Raw genomic sequence first — 24,101 nt, 5'->3', positions numbered from 1 at the left:
AATGGGGATTAAAAAAAGAATGCCTCTCCCTTATGGCAGCTTTAGGTGATTTACTACATGCGGCAAGTCACCAAACTTCCATATGATTCAGCTTTTAACACGTACGATGGGGATAAAAAAAGAATGCCTCTCCCTTACGGCAGCTTTAGGTGATTTACTATGTGCAAATGCCTAGAAGGGAAGCTGGCACCTGGTGAGAGCCCGCGTGCCCTGTTCTTATCACAATCATATGCGGAGGAGGAAGGGCAGGGACAAGGGGACACATGTGGACTTCGGGGCTTTGAACTCAAGCTATGCAGCAGCTGGTGGTGCTATTTACTGAGGGGCATGTGGGCTGCGAGGGGAACCAGGGTGAAGGGGGAAGGAAGTTTAGGAAGTGTTAGGTTTGAGGTGTCCAGGAGAAAAACCAAGGGACTGTGGTTGGTGGGACTAAGATAAAAACAGGGCACAAAGGGGCCCTCACCAGATGCCAGCTTCCCTGGACACTTGGGGGCAACACAAAATGCCCCTGGAGTGTCCCAGAACAGACAAAGCATCAGGGGTGGGGACAAAGCATGTGGGCACCTTAGCCAACATCATCTTCACAAAATACAAAATCTGGTCCCGTGAAAGTTGTGCCTAACACAATTAATCAGCATTAATAACATCTTGGGCTTCCAGGCGGCACTAGTGGTAAAGAATCTGCCTGCCAATGCAGGAGAGTTAAGAGATGCAGGATCAGTCCCTGGGCTGGGAAGATCTGGAGGAGGGCACGGCAACCCACTCCAGTATTCTTGCCTGGAGAATCCCATGGACAGAGGAGCCTGGCGGGCTACAGTCCATGGGGTGACAAATGGTTGGAATGACTAAAGCGACTTAGCACGCATGCTCGAAATAACATCTTATTCTTGCAACAGAGCCTTCACCTAAACACAGTTGTATTGTTGGGACATAGAGTCCTTTCAGAGGTATTTAAAGAGTCAGATACTCATCTACTATGATGTTTATTTGGTGTCACCTGACCTGAGATGAAGTATGTAATGTGCCAAAGGACAGCAGTCTTGGATCAGGGCACCTGAGCTCCAATCAGAAACATGGGACACCCATGCCAGCCACAGCCTTTGCAAACTGTGCTCTGCAGTTGACGAAGCCTTTCCTTCTCTGAGCCTCAAAACAGCAAGGTAGGAGGCAGGGCACGTGGTCTTGCCTGTTCTTCTCTTAGTGATAACATCAAGAGGGGTCATGAATTAAATATAGACCATGTACTCCATGTGGATCCTCATGGATTGCTCCAAGTTTTAGATAAATAAGCAGGTAACAGTCACATGTTGCTATAAAACGTGGCCCCGGGATTTGAAGTCTAGCTCCTCCTACTGTACCTACTATACTCTACGTCCTCTCATGTGGGAAACTGAGACGCAGAGAGAGAAGGATCTGCCTTGAGGTCTCAGGACCAACCAACCACACCAGGCCCAAATCTCCAAACCCAGATTCCAAACCCAGAGCTCTCTTCTTCTGGGCCAGAGGTGGAACTATTTTAACATCATCACAGAGCAACGGAAAAACAGAAACCACTATTGATTTCTCACCACTTAGCTAAATAGCCCTTCTAATCATCTACCTACCTATGATGGCTAATTTTACATAACAGCTTGACTGGCCTTGGGGCGCCAAGATTAAAAAGCACTCCTGGGAGTGTCTGTGAGTGTATTTCTGGGTGACATGCGCGTTTGGATCGGTGCATTCCTAGAGCAGATGTCCTTCCCAGTGCGGGTGGGCATCTCCCAACCAACTGAGGGCCTGATGAGAACAAAAGCCCTCACTGTTTGAGCTGGCATGTCTACTCTCCTCTTCTCCCGCCCCTGGAGTGATATTTACACATGTGCTCCCTGGTTCTCTGGCCTTCATACTGAATTACACCTGGGCCTCCAGCTTGCAGGTGGCAGATCAAGGGGTTTCTTAGCCTCCAGGACCATGTGAGCTGATAATAAATCATATGTATATGGATATTGGTTCTGCCTCTCTGGAAAATCGTAATATACCACCTATGCTTTTAATTAAGAACTCACTTCTAAAAGTTTAAATACCTACCTACCATGCATCAGACACTCTGCTAGGTGCTGGAAGGAAAAGGTTTAATAAGACATGGTACGTAATGGCAATTCTTATGGTGCTACTAGAGAGCACAGCGTTCTCAGCATTGCCTTAACTGTGAGTGCAAGTTTTCCTTTAATCCAGAGGTTTTCAGCCTTGGCTGGACATTGGAATCACCTGGAGAGATTCATACATCTGACTCCTTGGCCCCACCTCCAGACTTTGTGATTTGATTGGTCTGGGATATACCTTGGGTGTTAGAATTTTTAAATACAAGAAAGGTGTGCTAATCATTCATTACTGTGATTTAATATACTGTGATGTATATACTGTTGATATAAACCATTTCCTTTTAGTCATAATTTATAACTTTCTCATTTTCAAAATTAATGTGATGCAGTTAATAGCACACAAGATATAAAACAGATTATTTAAAGAAACATTAAAAGTTGGAAATTTCAAGAGAAGAAATAGGCCAAACCTGTGATAAAGGAATTGCTACAACTGAGGATAAGATCTAGCCCCGAGTTTTTCAGATCAAGTGTATAGAGGTGAACAAGGGTTATCATAGGTGAACAAAGTGTCATCATAGTCAATAAAAGGAAGCCTATGAGGGGAAAAAAACAACAACCCAAAAGGTTATCTTCTGTCAGGTCTAACAGGACAGGTAAAAGATATTTGGATACACAAGAGCAGAACCCAAAAATGCACAAATGCTCTGTGACTTTTCAACAGCCAGACTGCTTCCAGTTCCGCTCTTAGCCAATTTGAAAGTCAGCCCCGTTTTCCCGAAGGTCTGCCGGCTTCCCTGGATGACCCTCTTCTAAGGCAGCCTCGAAGCAGGCCAGGAGGGGTTGTCATCCAGCTGTCTCGAGAAACGGTTCTGCCACGGCCCACACAAGGGAGACGAGCCAGCTCCCCACAGGACTCACTGCCTCCGTCACAGAGAGAGCTCTGTTGGGCTGAGATGCCGTTTGAAGTACACGAGGCCCGGCACCCAGGACCTTTGGTTCGAGTTCACTCTTCTTCAGCTCAAAGCCTCAGTGGGAGACAGACTGCTCTGCTAAGGCAGCGAGAGCTGCTCTTTGGACACCCTGATCCAGGCACCCGGGAGAAGGCTGGCGGGGGACTTACGGAGGGTTGTCACATTTCCTCTGCCGGAAGCGGGCTCCCGTCCCACACGTGCGGCTGCACATGCTCCAGGCGCCCCAGGGGCTCCAGTCTCCGTCCACGTGCTCTGGGATGGGTGTCTTGCTCACACACTCCCCCGCGCGGCACCACTGAAACACAGCAGGGTGGCAAAGCTGCTCACTCACGGCTAACTGATCCCCTCCACGTGAGAAAACACCATGCCCCCCAAAGCCCCCAATTTTTATAATTTACACAAAAGCAGACTATTTCGGGGTGTGTACGTTTGCTAACTTTGGTAACATTCCTTCCCTATCCAACCTGACAACTCTAAGGCTCTGGGGTTTGGATTTTGCCCTAAACGATGTGATGTGTCCAGTGTAGGTTCTCAAAGCTCCCAGAAGAAAAGGAAGAATGCACATGGCTCACGGAGAGACTTCACCTTCTGCAAACTGTTTAGTGTGAGTCTCTTTCTGGAAGGCAGTATTTCCTGGCTCTGTAGTTTTGAATTTCAGATTTGGTTTTGGTGCTGGGAGATGATACAGCTGGGGCCATGTGAGAGAACCATGGCTCTTTCTGAGGATAAGAGAAAGCCAATCCTTGAAAATAATTTCCCAACGTATACAGCACAACCCGTGGGGCACAAGATGTGATTAAACAGTCGTGATCATAGCCTCTCTTTCAGTTCTTGCAGTAAGACTAAATAGAAAGCCTCAGGCTGTGGTGGCTGGCCCTAACCACCTCTAACACTTCAATTTCTCCTGTTAAAGAAGATCAGTGTGAAGGCTGGTGCACTTCACCTCTAGCACCATTCTCATTAAAATCATCTTTTGACAGTGATTTCTGCATGGCAAGTAACCCTGTTTTTCCATTTACAGTCTTCTGATATAAACATTTTAAGTAAATTCACTCGTGTAACAAAAGGAGTTAATTTAATAAAAACATTGAGTAAATGATTATTGTATAAGAGGAAGAGGAGAGAGGTGAATGTGTCCCTCAGTGCCTGAAGTGGGCTCGAAGGCATTTCTGGGGTGGCCCGGGGCATGCCAGGGGCTCCTGAGTGCACTTTTCAGAAGAGGTGCCAATGTGCAGGGGACATGGGACTAGCTGTCTGCTAGGGGCAGTGGGAAGTGGGGTTACCTTGTCTGCCCCACACTCTGTGCCATCCAGGGGAGGGTCCAGTTTGGTCTTGCAGGACGTATCTCCTTCCACCAGGCACCACAGTCCAGCGCACATCAGATGCTGCTGACAAGGGAAGGAACGTGACTGCCGGGAACTCTGCACTCAGGTCACAGCAGAGTCAGAGGCGGGGCCCCTTGACGGGTTTGGATTTGGGATCCGAAACATGAGGGGAGGAGGAAGGGTCATGAATCTGCATGTCAAAAAAATAGATGCTTCACTTCAACTAGATCATTTAGCTCGACAAAATTCCGTGCATTTACTCCTAGGAGGGTGGGTCTCATGGGGGTTGAGCTCAGCAGTTCCTGAACTAGCTATTGAGGGCCTAGGAAGTGTCTGGCACAGGCTGGAGTCTGGAAGCTCTTAACAAGTAGACACATTCAATGTAGGAAGGTATTAATACAAGGCAGACTCCCACACATAACACAGAGCACACGGGAAAAGAACTGCAGCAACCAAGCCTCAGGGCGGCTGGCTCTGGAGCTGAGGCTGGTGCAGCAGCTGTGTGACCTCAGGAGACAGAGTCCAGCAGGCAGTGTAGGCTCAGGGCCGCCCTGGGCTTAAAGAGGCAAGCTTTAGTCCTCCCCAAGGTCAGCTGCTTTCTAGCTCAGCTGAGCCGTGTGTGCACCTACAGAAATCTCTTACCATCCATGAGTATATAATGAAAATCATTCTGCTGAAACAGGAACAGGCATTGAAAACCACAGACTCCCATTTTTATTAATGCGAAACTCAGACACAAGAAAGTGCTAGAAGGAGGAAATTTATCAAAATAACTGAAGCAGGTGTAGGCCAGTGTCCTCCCCGTCTGCCTTGGTCTCCCCTGCAGGACAATGTCTGCATGACCTGCTGCCTCCCTGATTTCCCGGTTGTTAGGAGCTGTCCTCTGGCCACGGAGCAACCTCGACCACAAGGGATGGAGGACACCCGTCCCCTGGGTGAGAGGCTGTGAGGGTCCCAGGGGTGGCCTGCTGTTCACACATCCGTGCACCTTGCCTGAGTCCTCCCCCACTTCCCTGCCCCCTCAAGGGCATCCTGGGATCACTTCCCAGATAAACTCCTTGCACCCAAACCCTCGCCTTGTGGTCTGAAAATTGAGAACAGATGTACTGAAGGCTCTTGAAAGACACAGTACTTCCACGATGTCAGAGCCAATCAGGGCGACAAGGTCTGCGGGGAGTGGGAGAAGTCCCCTTCCAGGACCTGACCCAGGCACCCCTCGGGCAGGGTGACGGTTAAGGGTCCCCTTGCGGGCTTGCCAGGGTGTGGGGGCTCAGTACGGAGGCCGGCTGTTCCAAGTAATCGTGAACATCTGCTCAGAGGAGAGTGCAACTGTGCTGTCCAAAGTCAGAAAATGTTTAGATGTTGAAAGGACAGAAAAAAAGGCGCAAAGGGAGGGAAGGCAGAGCCGCGGGGCTTGACAATGAGCTCAGAGCAGCCCACGGCCCTTTCTCATTTTTCAACTATGTCGGAGCTGCTCTGTGACCTTAACGACACTGATGATTTGAGCGGAATTTTGCACATTTGGGTTCGGAAAAGCCCCCACATTCCCATCACTGTCTGCCCCTCAATGGAGTGGTAACAGGATAAGCGGCTGGAGCCCAGTACTGGCTGGTCCCATAAAGACTGACAGCATCTCGTTAAAAGTGCGAGCTCATGCACTTTGATCTGAGAGCTCTTCCAGAGGATGGTGTCAGTGTGTGGACACGTGTTCATGAGACAAGGCGGGCCCAGGAGGTGAATTTATCGGGTAGGAGTGTTTGGGATTAGGAGGCCTAACTGCCCCTTTCTTCCAAGGACTAAGTGTCTTTTAATTTCATGGCTGCAGTCACCATCTGCGGTGATTTTGGAGCCCAAAAAAATAAAGTCTGACACTGTTTCCACTGTTTCCCCATCTATTTCCCATGAAGTGATGGGACCAGATGCCATGATCTTCATTTTCTGAATGTTGAACTTTAAGCCGACTTTTTCACTCTCCACTTTGACCTTCATCAAGAGGCTTTTTAGTTCCTCTTCACTTTCTGCCATAAGGGTGGTGTCATCTGCATATCTGAGGTGATTGATATTTCTCCCGGCAATCTTGATTCCAGCTTGTGCTTCTTCCAGCCCAGCATTTCTTATGATGTACTCTGCATATAAGTTAAATAAGCAGGGTGACAATATACAGCCTTGACATACTCCTTTTCCTATTTGGAACCAGTCTGTTGTTCCATGTCCAGTTCTAACTGTGGCTTCCTGACCTGCATACAGGTTTCTCAAGAGGCAGGTCAGGTAGTCTCGTATTCCCATCTCTTTCAGAATTTTCCACAGTTTATTGTGATCCACACAGTCAAAGGCTTTGGCATAGATGACCAACTTAGATAGCATATTGAAAAGCAGAGACATTACTTTGCCAACAAAGGTCTGTCTAGTTAAGGCTATGGTTTTTCCAGTGGTCATGTATGGATGCGAGAGTTGGACTGTGAAGAAAGCTGAACGCCGAAGAATTGATGGTTTTGAACTGTGGTGTTGGAGAAGACTCTTGAGAGTCCCTTGGACTACAAGGAGATCCAACCAGTCCATTCTGAAGGAGATCAGCCCTGGGATTTCTTTGGAAGGAATGATGCTAAAGCTGAAACTCCAATACTTTGGCCACCTCATGCAAAGAGCTGAGTCATTGGAAAAGACTCTGATTCTGGGAGGGATTGGGGGCAGGAGGAGAAGGGGATGACAGAGGATGAGATGGCTGGATGGCATCACTGACTCAATGGACGTGAGTCTGAGTGAACTTTGGGAGTTGGTGATGGACAGGGAGGCCTGGCGTCCTGTGGTTCATGGGGTCGCGAAGAGTTGGACACGACTGAGCAACTGAACTGAACTGAACTGCCCCTTAGGAGAGAGAGGAAGACTGGTGCAAACTGTTTATTATGCAATTTATAGACAATTTAATCTTAACTTTTCTAATCATCAAAACAAAAGGAGAATGAGGTCAGGTAAAGGTTTTTTAAATAGAACACAAAAAGTACAAAATGTAAGGGAAAGAAACTGATGAATTTAAAAACTATATTAAATATTAAAATGAGCTGGGGTGGGGAGATGTTAAAATAAAGAACTTGTCTTTATCAAAAACAACTGTAAGAAAGTGAGAGATGTTTGCAATGGGAGAAAGATTTGTAAGGCACAGAACCAACAAAGATTTGTATGCAGAATATACATAAAACAAAAGCCAAAAACTCCCACCGATCAATCAAGAAAAAGGCCCAACAGAAAAATGAGCAGAAGATTTGAGTACACATTTTACATAAAAGGATCTATACACATATACGATGGACAGAAAACACAAAAGGATGCTCGATTTCATTAGTCATCAGAGAAAATCAAATTAAAACCAACCGGCTAAAAAACAAAAATAAAACAAACCAAAAAACCCAACCAGCTACCTCTTCACATCCACCAAAATGGCTAGAGTGAAAGAGCTGGAGACTACCAGGTATCAGCAAGGATGTGATGCAATGAGAACTCTCATAAACTGATGATGAGATTCTTCTGTAACTTTGGAAAACTCTTTGGCAGTATTTACTAAAGGTAAAGAGAAACATATTCTAACACCCAGCAATTCTACTCCGAGGTATGTATCAAACAGAAATGTGTGTTTAAGTTCACCAAAAACACTGTCAAGAATGTTCACAGCCACCGTATCTGCCTTAGTTCCCAAGATGGAAACAACCCAAACACCTGCCAAGGTAGAACAGATAAACAACGGTCTATTAGAACAATGGGACACTATTAGATCTCATTAATATGAAGTTCAAAATGATTAAGAGAAAACTATAGTTTTGGGAGTCAGGTTAAAAACAGACAAGGAGGATGAGCAGGAAAAAAACGACTTTAGAGCTGCAGCCTCTGCCCTCAGCTTGGCCACCCGCATTGCTCTGTGTGCCCAAGCCAAGCAATCACCCTCTGTGATTCCCTTTCACAGCTGGGCAAATGGGGTGGACCACACCATGACTGTCACTGTGATGCCTTCTAGATGGACAGAAGGCATGCTTTACAAATGACAAAATGCTCTGACATCTGTGATCCTGAGGCTCACGACAGCCCCGGGAGGCAAGTATGACAGAGCTTTCCCTATTTTTTTTCCCACTTTTCCCCTTTTCTCTTTCTCTTTTTAGTAGATGGGTTTATTATTCATAAGTCCTGCAAAAATTAGTAGTAAGCATTAAGGGTTCACTCTGGGAGGCCAAGTCAAGATGCAGACAGAATACAGTTGATTTTCACTGTTGTGTTAGTTTCAGGTGTATAGTAAAGTAATCAGTTATACACACACACACACATATATATATATACTCTTTTTTAGATGCTTTTCCCATATAGATTGGACTTTCCCAATGGCTCAGTGGGGAATAATCAGCCTGCAATGCAGGAGACACAGGAGCCAAGGATTCAATCCCTGTGTCAGGAAGATCCCCTGGAGGAGGAAATGACAACCCACTCCAGTATTCTTGCCTGGAAAATCCCATAGTCTGAGGATCCTGGCGGGCTACAGTCCAAAGAAGTCACAAAAAAGTTGAACACAACTGAGCCCATATAGATCATTACAGAGTATTGAGTAGAGTTCCCTGTGCTATACAGTAGGCCTTTATTAGTTATCTATTTCATATATAGGAGTGTGTATAAGTCTTTCCCAACTTGGCCATCCCCACTTTTGCCCCCTGGTAATCATAAGTTTGTTTTCTACACTTGTGACTCTATTTCTGTTATACAGATAAGTTCACTTGCACCATTTTTTTGATTCCACATATAAAGTGATGTCGCCATGATATTTGTCTTTCTCTGACCTACTTCACTCAGTATGACAACCTCTAGATCCATCCATGTTGCTGCAAATGGCATTATTTTTTTTTTTAAATGACCGAGTAGTATTCCATTGTATGTAAGTTCCACATCTTCTTTATCCATTCCTCTGCTGATGGACATTTAGGTTGCCTCCATGTCCTGGTTACTGTAAATAGTGCTGCAATAAACACTGGGGTGCATGTATCTTTTCAAATTATGGTTTTCCCTAGATATATGCTCAGGAGTGGGACTGCTAGATCATATGGTCATTCTATATTCAGTTTTTTAAGGAACCTCCAGATTGTTCTCCATTATGGTTATACCAGTTTACATTCCCACCAACAATGTAAGAAGGTTCCCTTTTCTCTACACTCTCCAGTATTTATTGTTTGTAGATTTTTTGATGATTTTCTGATCAGTGTGAGATGAAACTTCATTGTAGTTTTGATTTGCAATTCTCTAATAATTAGTGATACACAATATGTTAGTAGCTCACTCGTGTCCAACTCTTTGCGACCCCATGGACTGTACCCTGCCAGGCTCCTCCGTTCATGGAATTCTCCAGGCAAGAATACTGGAGTGGATCAGCATTCTCTTCTTCAGGGGATCTTCCTGACCCAGGAACCAAACCCAGATCTGCACTGCAGGCAGATTCTTTACCATCTGAGTCACCAGGGAAGCCCAATAATTAGTGATGTTGAGCATCTTTTCATGTGCCTTTCAGCCATCTGTATGTCTTTTTTGGCAAAATGTCTATTTAGATCTTCTGCCCTTTTTTTGCTTAGATTGTTTTTTTTTTTTTTTTTATTGAGCTGTGTGAGCTATTTGTATATTTCCCACTTTTTCAATGAAGAGGTAGACATTTGCAGACTTTAAGGGCCCTGAGCTGGGTCAGAAACACAGGACTGGGAATTCACTTATCAAGATTGATATTCTAATTCTTGACTCGTCTGGTGCCTACACAGGTGCATTCACTTGATAAAAACTAATCAAGCTCTAAACTTAGGGATTTGTGTACTTTTCTGTATGCATATTATGATTCAATAAGACTATTACATAAATAAATACTTAGACTGGTGATGGAAGGTTATCTGGACTTATCACAGGGAGAAGTAGGTAAATCAGAGCTTCACAAGGAAATACAAATAAACCATATGTGCTGGAAGTCATATCTCAAAACTGGAAAGAGACTCTAAATGTTGAACAGTCCTTGTACGTTGGGACACACACACACACACACACACACACACACACGCACACACTCTTACTCTCTCTCTCTTCTCATAAGGAGAGTTCCTGCTAGGATGAAAGCAGCCCTGCTTCTTCCTGACGTGAACATCCTATAAATAGCTGGTCCAGGAATAACTCAGAGGTGAACAATAGTAGGTAAGAAGCAGTACAGGATATAACTAAGATACCACAAATAAAAAAGAGAGAAAAAAACAGGAGGGAGAAAGCAGATGAAGAATACTCATCAGACAACATGATCATGGAATGGCTAAAATTAACGTCCAAGCATAGTACTATTAAAGTTTTAAAAACACAGCAGTTGTGTCTTTCTTTTTTTTTTTTTTTGCATTTGCAAAAAGCCAATACATAAGAACTTAGGAAAAAGACAGTCTTGTTAAAGGAGATAAAACATGAGCTATTAGAACTTGATCAAGAAATGTAAGAGAAAATAAAGTCAGATGACCAACGATGACTACATTGAAAGCAACAGGAAGAGACATACCACTGAACACACAGGGAGGTACACAGAGTTAATGATTGAGAAAAAGTGAATATAATGAGATAGAAATGAACAAATAATTTAAAACAAGGAAGAGGAAACAACAGATATGGAAGACACATAAAGGAGAGCTGACAAAAGCATAAGTGGGATGCAGGGAGGAGGGGCTTTCTTTTTTCCACTTTTCCAATGAAGAGGCAGATGATTATTGAGGTCAAGGACCCCAAGCTGGATCAGGAGCATGGGGTCCTTGCTAAAGAGTAGAACTAAAGTAATACAACAGGAAAGGTATTTGAATATAAATTCAAGATCTATCCTTTAAATGAAAGAAAATCTCAGTATAAGATTGAAAGACAAAGCTCTGTTTCAGGAAAAAAGGCTAAGAATGATGAATACAGAGGCAAATCCTAATAAAGTTGATCTCAGAGATAAAGCAAAAATACATTTTATGCAGCCAGAGACTCTTCCCCACCCTCCCAAAGAGAGAGCAGTTCACAGATAATTGAGAAAGATATTAGGCTAAATTCCTCTATAGTAGCATTCACTGTCAGGAGGCAGTAAAGCAATGCTTAGAGAAACACAAAGAAACAAATTCAACCCAAGAAGTGTCTAATAACTAAACCTCTGCTCAAGTATTTAGGTAACAGGAAAACATTTTTGAACATATAAAGAGTTAAGTCCTCTTTTGGAAAAAATACTAGAGGATGAACTTCACTCAACAAAGACATTAATGGAAAATTCATGATAAAAGGATTGGAAGTAAAAATTGATAAAAGCATTGAAGGAAACCAATGGAGGACTGAAGCTGGAGAACAGAATGCAGATACAAACCCAGGTGAGGCAGGAAAAAATGGATAAAAACAGGCTGGAAAAGGAGGTACAGAGGGGTGGGGGCAATAGGAGATTGTCCATATCTCCCAATTTTGTCAACTTTTCTAGCTGGGGAAGGAGCAAAACATAACAGATAAACATAATAACTGAGATATAAGAATTTTAAGGGCTTCCCTAGTGGCTCAGTTGGTAAAAAATCTGCCTGCAAGGCAGGAGACCTGGGTTTAATCCCCAGGTAGGGAAGATCTCCTGGAGAAGGAAATGGCAACTCACTCCGGTACTCTTGCCTGGAGAATTCCATGGACAGAGAAGCTGGGCAGGCTATAGTCCATAGGATTACAAAGAGTTGGACATGACTGTGATTTATAAGACTTATAAGTGAACTTATAAGAATTTTAAAGGTAAAATGTTAGCCACTAATAAAAATAATAAAATTGAGTGGTAGAAGGAATGGAAAGGAGGTGGAAAGGTATTGATTTCATCATGTTCATGGAGTGAGGAAACAGTAGACACTCTAAAGAGAAGTGTGCCTGAGGCACTTTTTGCTTCCAGCAAATGTCAGAATAGATACCCTGTGGGAGGCAGGGCTGTTCCTCCACTATACAAATATGGGCATTGTAGTAAAACATAATTCTTACCACTGAACTCATCAGAAGTAAAAAGAACCATTCAAGGAAGCAAACACAGAATACACACACGACTGTATTTATACATAGAAACATACTCCAATCCGTGGTTATACATAGTTACAAACATATTCCAATCCGTGGTAAGCACATACAAGGGGTGTGCTTCCCTGAGGCCCGGCTCTGATCTTCACACTAGACTTGGGAGAATATGTTCTGGACTGGTGGCAAGGTCACAAGATCTATCTGAGATACCCAGATTACACCAGGGAATCTGGAAGAGTATTAACCAGTCCAAAAGGATTGGTGGCCTCTCCTGGCCTTGGTTGAGATAAATATAAATTCTCCGTGAAGGAAACAACTATCACTCAGGCTCTCAGAATTTCCTGGTTACCTTCAATAAAGGTAAACTCACAGTCAAGGATAGAAACATGAGTGACAGTTGGCAGAAACAATAAGCAAAAGATTTAAATTCTCAAAGTGTTTATATAATAGAATTATCAGATACTGAATATACAATCAGTTCAGTTCAGTCGCTCAGTCGTGTCCGACTCTCTGTGACCCCATGGACTGTAGCATGCCAGGCTTCCCTATCCATCACCAGCTCCTGGAGCTTGCTCAAACTCATGTCCATGGACTCGGTGATGCCATCCAATCATCTCATTCTCTGTCATCCCCTTCTCCTCTTGCCTTCAATCTTTCCCAGCATCAGGGTCTTTTCCAATGAGTCAATTCTTTGTATAGAGAACATACATGAACTCTCTATAAAATATCTTAAAAAATAGAAGATGAGATCACATAAACAAGCTAGCAGCAAGATACTATTGAATATGATCAGGCAAATTTGGGGAAAAAAACTAGAAAGAACTTTTGAAAGTCAAATATACTAAGAAACTTGTAAGATCTACATTAAAAAAAAAAAAAAAAACTTTAAAATTCCCCTGAGGAGGGGTGGATTCCTTTACATCTTGAATGGATGTAAAGGAACAGTATATATAAAATCATATATTTTCCCTAAGTTAATCTATAAAATAATGTAACAATTTAAAATACCAATGTAATTTAGAACTATAAAAGCAGATTCTAAAGACCATATGGAAAAACAAACAAAAAATAACAGCCAGTAAAATTTTGAAACAGCATATGTTTAGTGTATTAAAATATTTTATAAAGTCACAGTCATGTAAATATTAAGAAGCGTTTGATTACATTAGTAGAAGAGACTGGAAAATCCAGAAATATTTTTAAAATAAGATACGCAGAAATGTATATTATAAAGATAGTATTTCAAATTTATGGGGAGAAATAAATTATTCAATAAATGGTATGGAGCACCTGAGTAGCTATCTGGAAGCAAAGTGAGGTTAGACCCCTACCTCACACCTTACACTAAAATAAATGATCACTGGATTAGGATTTCAATATAAAAATTAAATAATAAAAATACTAGAAGTCATGAAAATTAAATTTATTTATAGTTTAGGAGTGGGAAAGACCTTTCTAAACATGGCTTAAAACCCAGAAGCCTTAAAAAGAGATTTATATATTTCACTTTACACACACACACACACACACACACACCTCTGCCTGACATAAAATAAGATAAAGTAAAACACAAACTGAAAAAAAAAGACGACTTGCAACTCATATTTCACCTAAAGCGCCAATTTCCTTAATAATTAAAACTTCCAACAAATTACTTTAAAAATAACAATCCAATATAAAAAAAGATTTCAGAAAACAGTTCACGGAAAAGAAAACACACCCGACTTTTTAATATATGAAGAGATGCTTGAATTTATTATGAGAGAAATGCCTTTCAACTTGTAACAAGCTCATTTCTTGAATATTCAGACTGACAAAGCTCAGACAGCCTGGGAGAAGGTGTGGGGATCCGGTGGTCCTCAGAGAGCTCAGGCCAGGGAAGGGACCAGAGCTAAATTATCTTAACAGACAGCCAGGGCATCATTTGCCATATTCTTCCCCACCCTTGTGAAGTCTTTCCTCCTCTTGTCCATTCCCCCAAGGAAGAACCCATCGGGGTTCTAAGAGAGCTCCCACCTAACTGGTCCTGAGGGTGACAGGCCCAGGGGTCTCACCCCCGACCCTCCGCCTCTCCATCCTGGGCTCCTGGGGAGCAGCAGCTGTGTCTGCCTCCTCGTCTCATTAGCACACAACTGGCAGCACAGGGTACAGACGCAAAGACCGTGAGCTGAGTGAGTGAACGAATGACTGAACAAATAAATCCGCATGTCAAGCAATGCAAGGCTTGAGCAGAGAGAAAGGTGACACGTTCTAAGAGTTTACCCAGCCCAGGCATCAGGCTAAGAGCTCTACCAGGATTCCTCAGTTCTACTCACACAATGCCATGAGACAGACTATTACCACTCACATTTTGTGAAGAGGAAATAGAATGAAGCGACCTGCCTAAGCTGCAGGGCCAGGATCTGTCCTGACCCCAGAACACACTCTCATCCATTGGTCATACTGCCCATGGGTCCCCAGTTTCCTCTCCCCACTTCCCAGGGTCTAGCATCTGTTAGCTCACTGGCCACATTTAAGGTTTGGTGAAAGTCTACTGAGAACATTTTGCTGCAAATTCCTCAAGGTGCTACATGACAAATAAGCCTGGGCAGAGCTTCCTTGGAATACCATGGAAACATGCGGAAGACCTGAATGTTCCAGGAGAAGGACACTCCTGCTCATGCCTTTAAGGCTTTGTCCTTCTCTGCACCTGGTGGTGTCCGTCGTAGGCTATTCTGACCCTCTTCATGCACTGTTTGGAGAGCAGCTCTGGCTCAAAACAATACTGAATGGGAAGGTTATGTAAAAATCCTCAGAAATGTGTTGCTGCTAACACAAGCCAAAAGGGAGATAAAATGAAATACTAAAAGCTGGATGAAAAAAATTACTCATCCAAAATTTCCACACATACTACTTACGGTCTGAAGCCTTCCCCCAGGCTGGTGTGCCAGCCCCACTTCTGGAAGGCTGGTCACCTCCTCTGTGTTCCCAAAGTTGCAGAGGCTGTCACCTGGCTGGGGACACCTAGGGTGGGGGCCAGCGGGTGAGGCCAGGGCCGGGGCACTGGGCACTGAGCTGGCAAGGAGGGCGGGCAAGAAAGAAAGGATAACACACAACTTGCTAAGTCTGGAGAGCACTTTGAGGAGGCAGTCCACTGCTTGCATTCAAACACTTCTGGAAAATGGGGGCCATCTGCTGCCAAAGTTCAACAGTTTTGAGAGAGGCGGCAGATGCTGGGCAGGAAGCTGAGACTGAGGCAGGCAAGACGGCTTTCAACCTGGCGCCCAGCCCAGCGTCCTACCACGGGGCCCTGTCTGTCTGAGAGTGGCAGGGCAAGGCTCCTGTTCTGCCAGCCATCACCTGAACCCTCAACCCCGGCCAGATACGCTGGCATGAAAGGGGCAGGTTTCACTCAGATCAGCAGTTCCCAGATCAGGCTGAGCATAAGAGTCCCCGGGGAAGCTGAATAAAAAGAAACAGCTGAAGGCCATCCCCCAGCAATCCTAACAGAGAAGATCCGGAGTGGGGCACATATACTGCCGCTCTTCCCTGCAGGAGATGCCAATGACCCACCAGCAGAAACAACTGGCATCAGAGAAAAGAATATTGCTGGTTCCAAGGTGGAATCCCGACACCCTGAGCTCTCTGGCCACCACAGGGATCTCCATCCATCAAGACGACCATGAGAATCTCCCTGGGACTCGGGGAAGGACAGAAGGAGGCTTCCCAGTCTGGGCGCTGGAAGCGCACCGAGAGAGAGAGATGCTGGATCCTGGAGAGCAGCTCCTAGAGGTCACAGGCTCCCAGGATGAAAGGAGGGGTGGTGAGGGCAGACACAGAAGAGGACCAGCCAGTGAGACTGTCAGCTAAACAACATCTCCTCTACCACTGACTCTAGGGAATGAGTTGATGGAAAAAATATAGCTAATGCTTATTGAGCAGCTACTATGTGCTAAGGGCTCTAGTTAATTTGTTCCTTAACCCTCATAACAACCCTATGCTGTGTAAGTAGAACTATTTTTCTCATTTTGCAGATTAGAAAACTGAGGCATAGAGAGACCATAAGCATGACTGCAGAACTCATCTTCTTAACCACTGTGTGATATGGACAGCAGCTCCACCCTGTGCTGAATGAGGGCCAAGAGAATAAATGGAAAAGAGCAAAGGAGCAAACATGAGGTAGAAAAGAATGCATGACTCTTAAATGACACCATTCTAGACACTGTTGCCTCCTTGCAACAACTGGCGTACAACTGCCATGCTCAATTTTTTTTTTTTAAATAGCAGAATATGCACATCTCAGTCCATTGTGCACACCATCACACGCTGGCACACCTGTGCTCAAGTCAACCAGTGAGGCCACTGTGCATCACTTCCCTGTGGGGCAGTCAGGCATGGACTTGGAGCAGTGGCAGTGGAATGTGTTGCTGAGATACAGAAAAGGTGGAAGGACGCACCTTTCAACTGAGAATCTCTAGGAACCAGATGAGGGGCGGGGACAGGTAAATTCCTCTTTTATGTTGAAATGGGGTGAGGGCTTTGTGAGGCCATGACCATTGGCAGAACGATGCCCTAACTCCCCACTCTTCCTTTCAGCTGACAATCCTATTCTGGCCTTCTCACCCTTGTTTCACCTGGCAGAATATCTGAGCTTAAATAGCTTTAAGGTCTTGCTAAATAATGACTTTGCAAGTAACTTTGCTGACAGAGACAGGAGGAACTTGTAATCATAAAAAAAGATGGATTGGGCTAATTGCATAAAGTTCATTTCCCCTTTCTAATAAATATTTACCATCCAATGTTTATAACTTTTATGTTTGGACTTTCTTGAAATGCTTTATTGAATTAAAAACATCACATTACCATTGGCTAAAAGAGGAGACAGCTATATTTGCCAATAACTTCTGCAACAAATGCCAGCTATTGATGCCAATTTTTTTTTTCTTTTGGTAGTTCATATTTCCACAGACAGCTTTGAGCCTTACAATACCCGTATTCTGCAGACAGACATGAAGGATGCAATGGTGATGGTGTGGGGATCTCCAGGGCCCTAGAACTGAAAATGGACTGTATTTTAATTTTTCTTCATTCCCCGATGCAAACGTTTAAGAAAGCAGAAATATTTGAAGCCAGGCTGCTCCCAAAGCAACTGTAGCAATGTTTTTCCAAAGTTACCCTACACCTTGGGGAAGGAAGTGGCTCTTAATTCTGATTGGTCTTAAAGTGGCTACGAATTATGAATGCCCAAAGAAGAACATACCATGGAAGTCCAATCAGAAGGATATTCTGTATTGGAAATTCCACCTAAAGAAGAGGAACAGTCAAAGAAAGGCAGTTCATCCCTCAGTGGGTAAATTCTGACTGGTCACTGCCTAGCACTAAGCAATTGGCCTTGTGCTCTGAGGCACAGGGTGGAGCCTGTGAACCCTTCTTGGAATAATACTTGTCAGTGCATGATTATAAAATACATAAAGTTAGCAATCAAACAATTAAGTTCAAATGTAATTCAAAATACAAATTTGTGATATAGTAAGTGAAACATGTGTTTCCTTGTCAACACATTACATAAGAAGATCTGGCCCTAGATCTAGTAACCATTAAAATTTTGAAGCAGTCATGAGAATAAATGATATTTCCAAATAGCTGCTAGAACAGTCATGCAATATAAGAAGTATCTGTGATTCCTGATCACATGACGTCACAGGTACTGCTGAGACTCCTGTGGCTTATCACTGACTCTCATAATCAAAGGAAATACTCATTTTGGTTACAGACTGGAGAAAAAAAGATGTGATCTTTTCCCTATCCCTATTTACAAATCCTCTGAAATCCATCAGCAGACCCTAGCTCAGAACCCCTCCTTGCACACTATAACGAAGGAGCGTTCTTGAGAGCGTGATCCCCTGAGCCCGTGGCCTCTACCTTCCGCCAAGGACAAGATTTTGTTCCTTATAAGAGGCAGCAGCAAAGTAAGAACTGCCCACCAGTAGTCACGGTGGTTAGTATTCTTCTCAAAATATAATCTATCCAGTTTCTTTTCTCCTTATTTTTATGGTCTGCTTTCCAGAAAAAGAAAATGTTCAACTCCTGAAACACTGATGGGTTTCGTCGTTTGATTCCTCTGGCAGCGTCCATGCTGTTACACTTCATTATTATTTTCTTTTCTGTAATAGGCTTAAAGTTCTAGAAAATTTTAAGACAAAAGATTCACACACAGACTACTTGCCTCATTAATGTTTCTGTGCTTTTCCAAGCTACCCCCTGAAGGCTCGTGTAGGAATGCAAGCTACATTCCTTGCCAAGGAAGTCCTCCTCATGGACACGGCCTTGGGGGAGCCAGGACTTCAGGGAGTGTTCCCAACTGGCATGCATGAGTGGAGTTTTCAAGAGATCCCTCCACATTTTTGGAGTTGTAATGTCTTCACAATATTCATTGCCCTAAAACTCCTGGCTATGAGTGTTTTCTTTTTCACAGCATCTAGTAGGTAGTATTTTTTTTTTTTTTCCTATTAAAAGGGTGTAGAATTTTAAGGTGGCAGGCTTTTTTTTCTTTCAGTGCTTTAAAGATGCTGCTCCATGGTCTTTTACCACTTGCGTTGTTTCTAATGAGAAATATGCTCTTTGAAGATCTTCTCTTCATCACCACTTTTAAGCAATTTGATTATGATGAGCTTTGGTCTGGATTTCTTCATGATTCTTGGGATTCACTAAAATTCTTGGATCTGTGGGCTTGTGTTTTCATCAAATATGGAAAAAGTTTCAGCCATTTTTCTTTATTTTGAATTGAAGGATAATTACAATATTATGGTGGTTTCTGCCATATATCAACATGAATCAGCCATAGGTATACATATATTCCCTCCTTGTTAAACCTCCCTCTCAATCCCCTCTTCTAGGTTGTCACAGAACACTGGCTTTGGGTTCCCTGTGTGTTAGTTGCTCAGTTGTGTCTGACTCTTTGCAACCCCATGGACTATAGCCCGCCAGGCTCCTCTGTCCATGGGATTCTCCAGGGAAGAATACTGTAGTGGATCACCATTCCCTTCTCCAGCAGATCTTCCCAACCTGGGGATCGAACCCAGGTCTCCTGCACTGCAGGCAGATTCTTTACCATATGAGTTACAGGGAAGCCCTCGGGTTCCCTGTGTCATACAGCAAATTACCAAGAGCTCTCTCCTTTACCTATGGTAAGGTATGTTTCAATGCTACTCTCTCAAATCATCCCACCTTCTCTTTCCCTCAAGGTGTCCCAAAGTCTTTTCTCTATGTCTGCATCTCCCTTGCGGCCTGTAGATAGGTTCATCAGCACCATCTGTCTAGATTCCATATATATATGCATTAATATGTATTTGTCTTTCTCCAATTTCAGTTTGTATAAGTGAAGGCTCTAGGTTCATCTACCTCCTTAGAACTGACTCAAATGCATTCCTTTTTATACTTAAGTAATATTCCATTGTGTATATGTACCACAACTTCTTTATCCATTCATCTCCTGATGGACATCTAGGTTGCCTCCACATCCTAGCTGTTGTAAATAGTGCCGCAATGAACACTGAGGTACATGCCCAGCAGTGGGATTGTTGGGTCATATGGTAGTTTTATTCCTAGTTTTTAAAGGAAACTCCACTCTGTTCTCCATAGCGGCTGTACCAATTTGCATTCCCACAAACAGTTCAAAACAGTTCCCTTTTCTCCACACCCTCTCCAGAATTTGTTTGTGGACTTTTTGATGGTGGCCATTCCAACCAGTGTGAGATGATACCTCACTGTAGTTTTGATTTGCATTTCTCTAATAATGAGTGATGTTGAGTATCTTTTCACGTGCTTATTAGTCATCTGTATGTTTTCTTTGGAGAAATGTCTGTGTAAGTCTCCTGCTCACTTTTTTATTGGGTTGTTTGTCTTTCTGGTATTGAGCTTCATGAGCTGCTTTGTGTATTTTGGAGATGAGTTTTTTGTCAGTTGTTTCATTTACTATTATTTTTGCCCATTCTGAGGGTTGTCTTTTCACCTTGCTTATGGTTTCCTTCGTTGTGCAAAAGCATTTAAGTTCAATTAGGTCACATTTGTTTATTTTTGTTTTTATTTCCATTATTCCAGGAAGTGGGTCACAGAGGATCTTGTTTTGGCTTATGTCAAAGAGCACTCTGCCTATGTTTTCCTCTAAGAGTTTTATAGGTTTGCTTTTACACTTAGGTCTTAATCCATTTTGAGTTTATGTCTGTGTATGGTGTTAGGAAGTGTTCTAATTTCATTCTTTTACACAAAGCTGACCAGTTTTTGCTGCACCATTTATTGAAGAGACTGTTTTTTCTCCATTATATATTTCTGCCTCCTTTGTCAAAGATGACCGGTCCCCTTTAGGTGCATGGATTTATCTCCAGGCTTTCTATTTTGTTCCACTGATCTACATTCCTATTTCTGTGCCAGTACCATACTATCTTGATGACTGTAGCTTTGTAGTAAAGTCTGAAGTCAGGAAGGTTGATTCATCCAGCTCCATTCTTCTTTCTTAAGATTGTTTTGGCTATTCAGGATCTTTTGTGTTTCCATACAAACTGTAAAATTATTTGTTTTAGTTCTGTGAAAAATGCCATTGGTAGTTTGATAGGGATTGCACTGCATCTATAGACTGCTTTGGGTAAGTACATTCATTTTCACAATACTGATTCTTCCTATCTGAGAAAACGGTATATCTCTCCATCTGTTTGTGTCCAGTTTAATCTCTTTCATCAGTGTCTTATAGTTTTCTGCATGCAGGGCTTTTGTCTCTTTAGGTAAGCTTATTCCTAAATATTTTATTCTTTTTGTTGCAATAGGTAATGGGATCTTTTCCTTAATCTCTCTGATTTTTCATTGTTGTTGGAGAAGGCAATGGCACCCCACTCCAATACTCTTGCCTGGAAAATGCCGTGGATGGAGGAGCCTGGTGGGCTGCAGTCCATGGGGTCGCTGGGAGTTGGACATGAGTGGGCGACTTCACTTTCATTTTCACTTTCATGCATTGGAGAAGGAAATGGCAACCCACTCCAGTGTTCTTGCCTGGAGAATCCCAGGGACAGGGGAGCCTGGTGGGCTGCCATCTATGGGGTCGCACAGAGTCGGACACGACTGAAGTGAGTTAGCAGTGTATAGGAACACAAAGGATTTCTGTGTGTTAATTTTATATCCTGTGACATTGCTTTGTTTATTGATTAGCATAGTGATTTTCTGCTGGCAGCTTTAGGGTTTTCTATTTAAAGAATCATGTCACCTGCAAACACTAAGAGCTTTACTTCTTCTTTTCAAATGTGGATTTCTTTTATTTCTTTTTCTTCTCTGATTCCTTTGGCTAGGACTTCCAAAACTACGTTAAAAAATAGTGGCGAGAGTGGGTATGCTTGTCTTATTCCTAATTTTAGAGGAAATGCTTTCAATTTTTTCACCATTGAGAATAATGTTTGCTGTGGGTTTGTCATATATGGCCTTTCTTATGCTGAGGTATGTTCCCTCTACCTACTTTCTAGAGAGTTTTTATCATAAATGGGTATTGGATTTTGTCAAAAGTTTTCTCTGCATCTATTGAGATGATCACATGGTTTCTATATTTCAATTTGTTAATATGGTGTATCATACTGACTGATTTGTATAAATTGAAGATTCCTTGCATCCCTGGTATAAAGCCCACTTGATTCATGATCTTTCTAATGCGTTGTTGGATTTTATTTGCTAAATTTTGTTTGGGATTTTTGAATCTATGTTCATCAGTGACAGTGGCCTGTAATCTTTTTTTGTGTTGCATTGTTATCAGGTTTTGGTATCAGGGTGATGGTGGCCTCATAGAAAGAGCTGAAAGTTTTCCTTCCTCTGCAATTTTCTGGAAGAATTTGGGCAGGATAGTTTTTAGCTTTTCTCTAAATTTCTGGTAGAATTCATCTGTGAAGTCATCTGTCCCTGGGCTTTTGTTTGTTGGGAGATTTCCACGTTTATGATTGCTCTGTTCATATTTTCTCTCTTCCTGGTTCACTGGAAAGTTAAATTTTGTAAGAATATGTCCATTACTTCTAGGCTGTCCATTTTATTGGCATATGGTTGTTCAAAGTAATCTCTTATGATCCTTTGTATTTCTGTGTTGTCTGTTGTAACTTCTACTTTCTCATTTATAGTTTTATTGATTTGAGTCTTCTTCCTTTTTTTTCTTGATGAGTCTATCTAATGGTTTGTAAAATTTATTTTCTCAAAGAAACAATTCTAAGTTCTATCAATCCCTGCTATTATCTCCATTTCTTTTTCATTTATTTCTACTCTGATATTTATGATTTCTTTCCTTTTACTAATTTTGGGGTTTTTAAAAAATTATTTTTCTAGTTGCTTTTGATATAAGGTTAGGTTTTTTTATTTGATGTCTCTTTTGTTTCTTGAGGTAGGCTTACATTGCTATAAATTTCCTTTTAGCATTGCTTTTACTGTATCCCATATGTTTTGAGTTATCATGTTTTCATTGTCATTTGTTTCTAGGCAAATTTTGATTTTCCTTTTGATTTCTTCAGTGATATGTAGGTTATTCAGAAGTGTTTTTTAGCCTCCATGCATGCTCAGTCACTCAGTTGTGTCTGACTCTGTGACCCCACAGACTGTAGCCCACCAAGCTCCAATGTCCATGGGATTACCCAGGCAAGAGTACTGGAGTGAGCTGCCATTTCATCCTCCAGGGGATCTTCCTGGCAGAGGGACTGAACCTGAATCTTGCATTTCCTGCACTGGCAGGAGAATTCTTTACCACTAGCACCACTTGGGAAGCCCCACACATATGTGTTTGTTTTTATATAGTTTTTTTTTTCCTACAGTTGGTATCTAGTCTTACAATGTTGTGGTCAGAGAAGATGCTTGAAACGATTTCAATTTTTAAAATACACCAAGGCTTGATTTGTTTGTAGTGATGCTTCCTAAGGCCCACTTGACTTTGCACTCCAGGATGTCTAACTCTAGGTGAGTGACCACACCATCATGGTTATCTGAGTCATTAAGGTCTTTTTTGTATACTTTTTCTGTGTCTTCTTGCCACCTCTTCTTAAAACCTTATGCTTCTGTTAGGTCCCTATTTTTTCTGACCTTTATTGTGCTCTTTTTTTGCATGAAATGTTCCCTTGGTATCTCTGATTTTCTTGAAGGGATCTCCTCAGTTCAGTTCAGTTTAGTTCAGTCGCTCAGTTGTGTCCGACTCTTTGCGACCCCATGAATCACAATCTTTTCCATTCTATTGTTTTCCTCTACTTCTTTGCACTGATCACTTAGCAAGGCCTTCTTATTTCTCTTTGATATTCTTTGAAATTCTGCATTCAGATGCATGTGTCTTTCCTTTATTCCTTTGCCTTTTGCTTCTCTTCTTTTCTCAGCTACTTGTAGACCAGATCAGTCGCTCAGTCGTGTCCGACTCTTTGCGACACCATGAATCGCAGCATGCCAGGCCTCCCTGTCCATCACCAACTCCCGGAGTTCACCCAGACTCACGTCCATCGAGTCAGTGATGCCATCCAGCCATCTCATCCTCTGTCGTCCCCTTCTCCTCCTGCCCCCAATCCCTCCCAGCATCAGAGTCTTTTCCAATGAGTCAACTCTTCACACGAGGTGGCCAAAGTACTGGAGTTCCAGCTTTAGCATCATTCCTTCCAAAGAAATCCCAGGACTGATCTCCTTCAGAATGGACTGGTTGGGTC

At 42.8% G+C, this 24,101-nt stretch overlaps 1 protein-coding gene across 1 annotated transcript in view; it reads right to left on the bottom strand.

The window, feature by feature from the left end:
* Nucleotides 1–24,101, bottom strand: part of ADAMTS17 (ADAM metallopeptidase with thrombospondin type 1 motif, 17) — a 409,319-nt gene that overhangs the window by 154,425 nt on the left and 230,793 nt on the right. The window contains exons 11-12 of the mRNA XM_010845854.1: nucleotides 4,342–4,443; nucleotides 3,208–3,353 (exon numbers count right to left, since the gene is read on the bottom strand). Of these exons, the coding sequence (XP_010844156.1) occupies nucleotides 3,208–3,353; nucleotides 4,342–4,443 (248 nt within the window). The remainder of the gene's footprint in view (nucleotides 1–3,207; nucleotides 3,354–4,341; nucleotides 4,444–24,101) is intronic.

Source organism: Bison bison, unplaced genomic scaffold (genome assembly GCF_000754665.1).
Source record: "Bison bison bison isolate TAMUID 2011002044 unplaced genomic scaffold, Bison_UMD1.0 scf7180017864224, whole genome shotgun sequence".
In the NCBI taxonomy this organism is placed as follows: domain Eukaryota; kingdom Metazoa; phylum Chordata; class Mammalia; order Artiodactyla; family Bovidae; genus Bison; species Bison bison.
The sequence above is the reverse complement of the archived record's forward strand: the minus strand, read 5'-3'. Positions and strand labels throughout refer to the sequence as shown.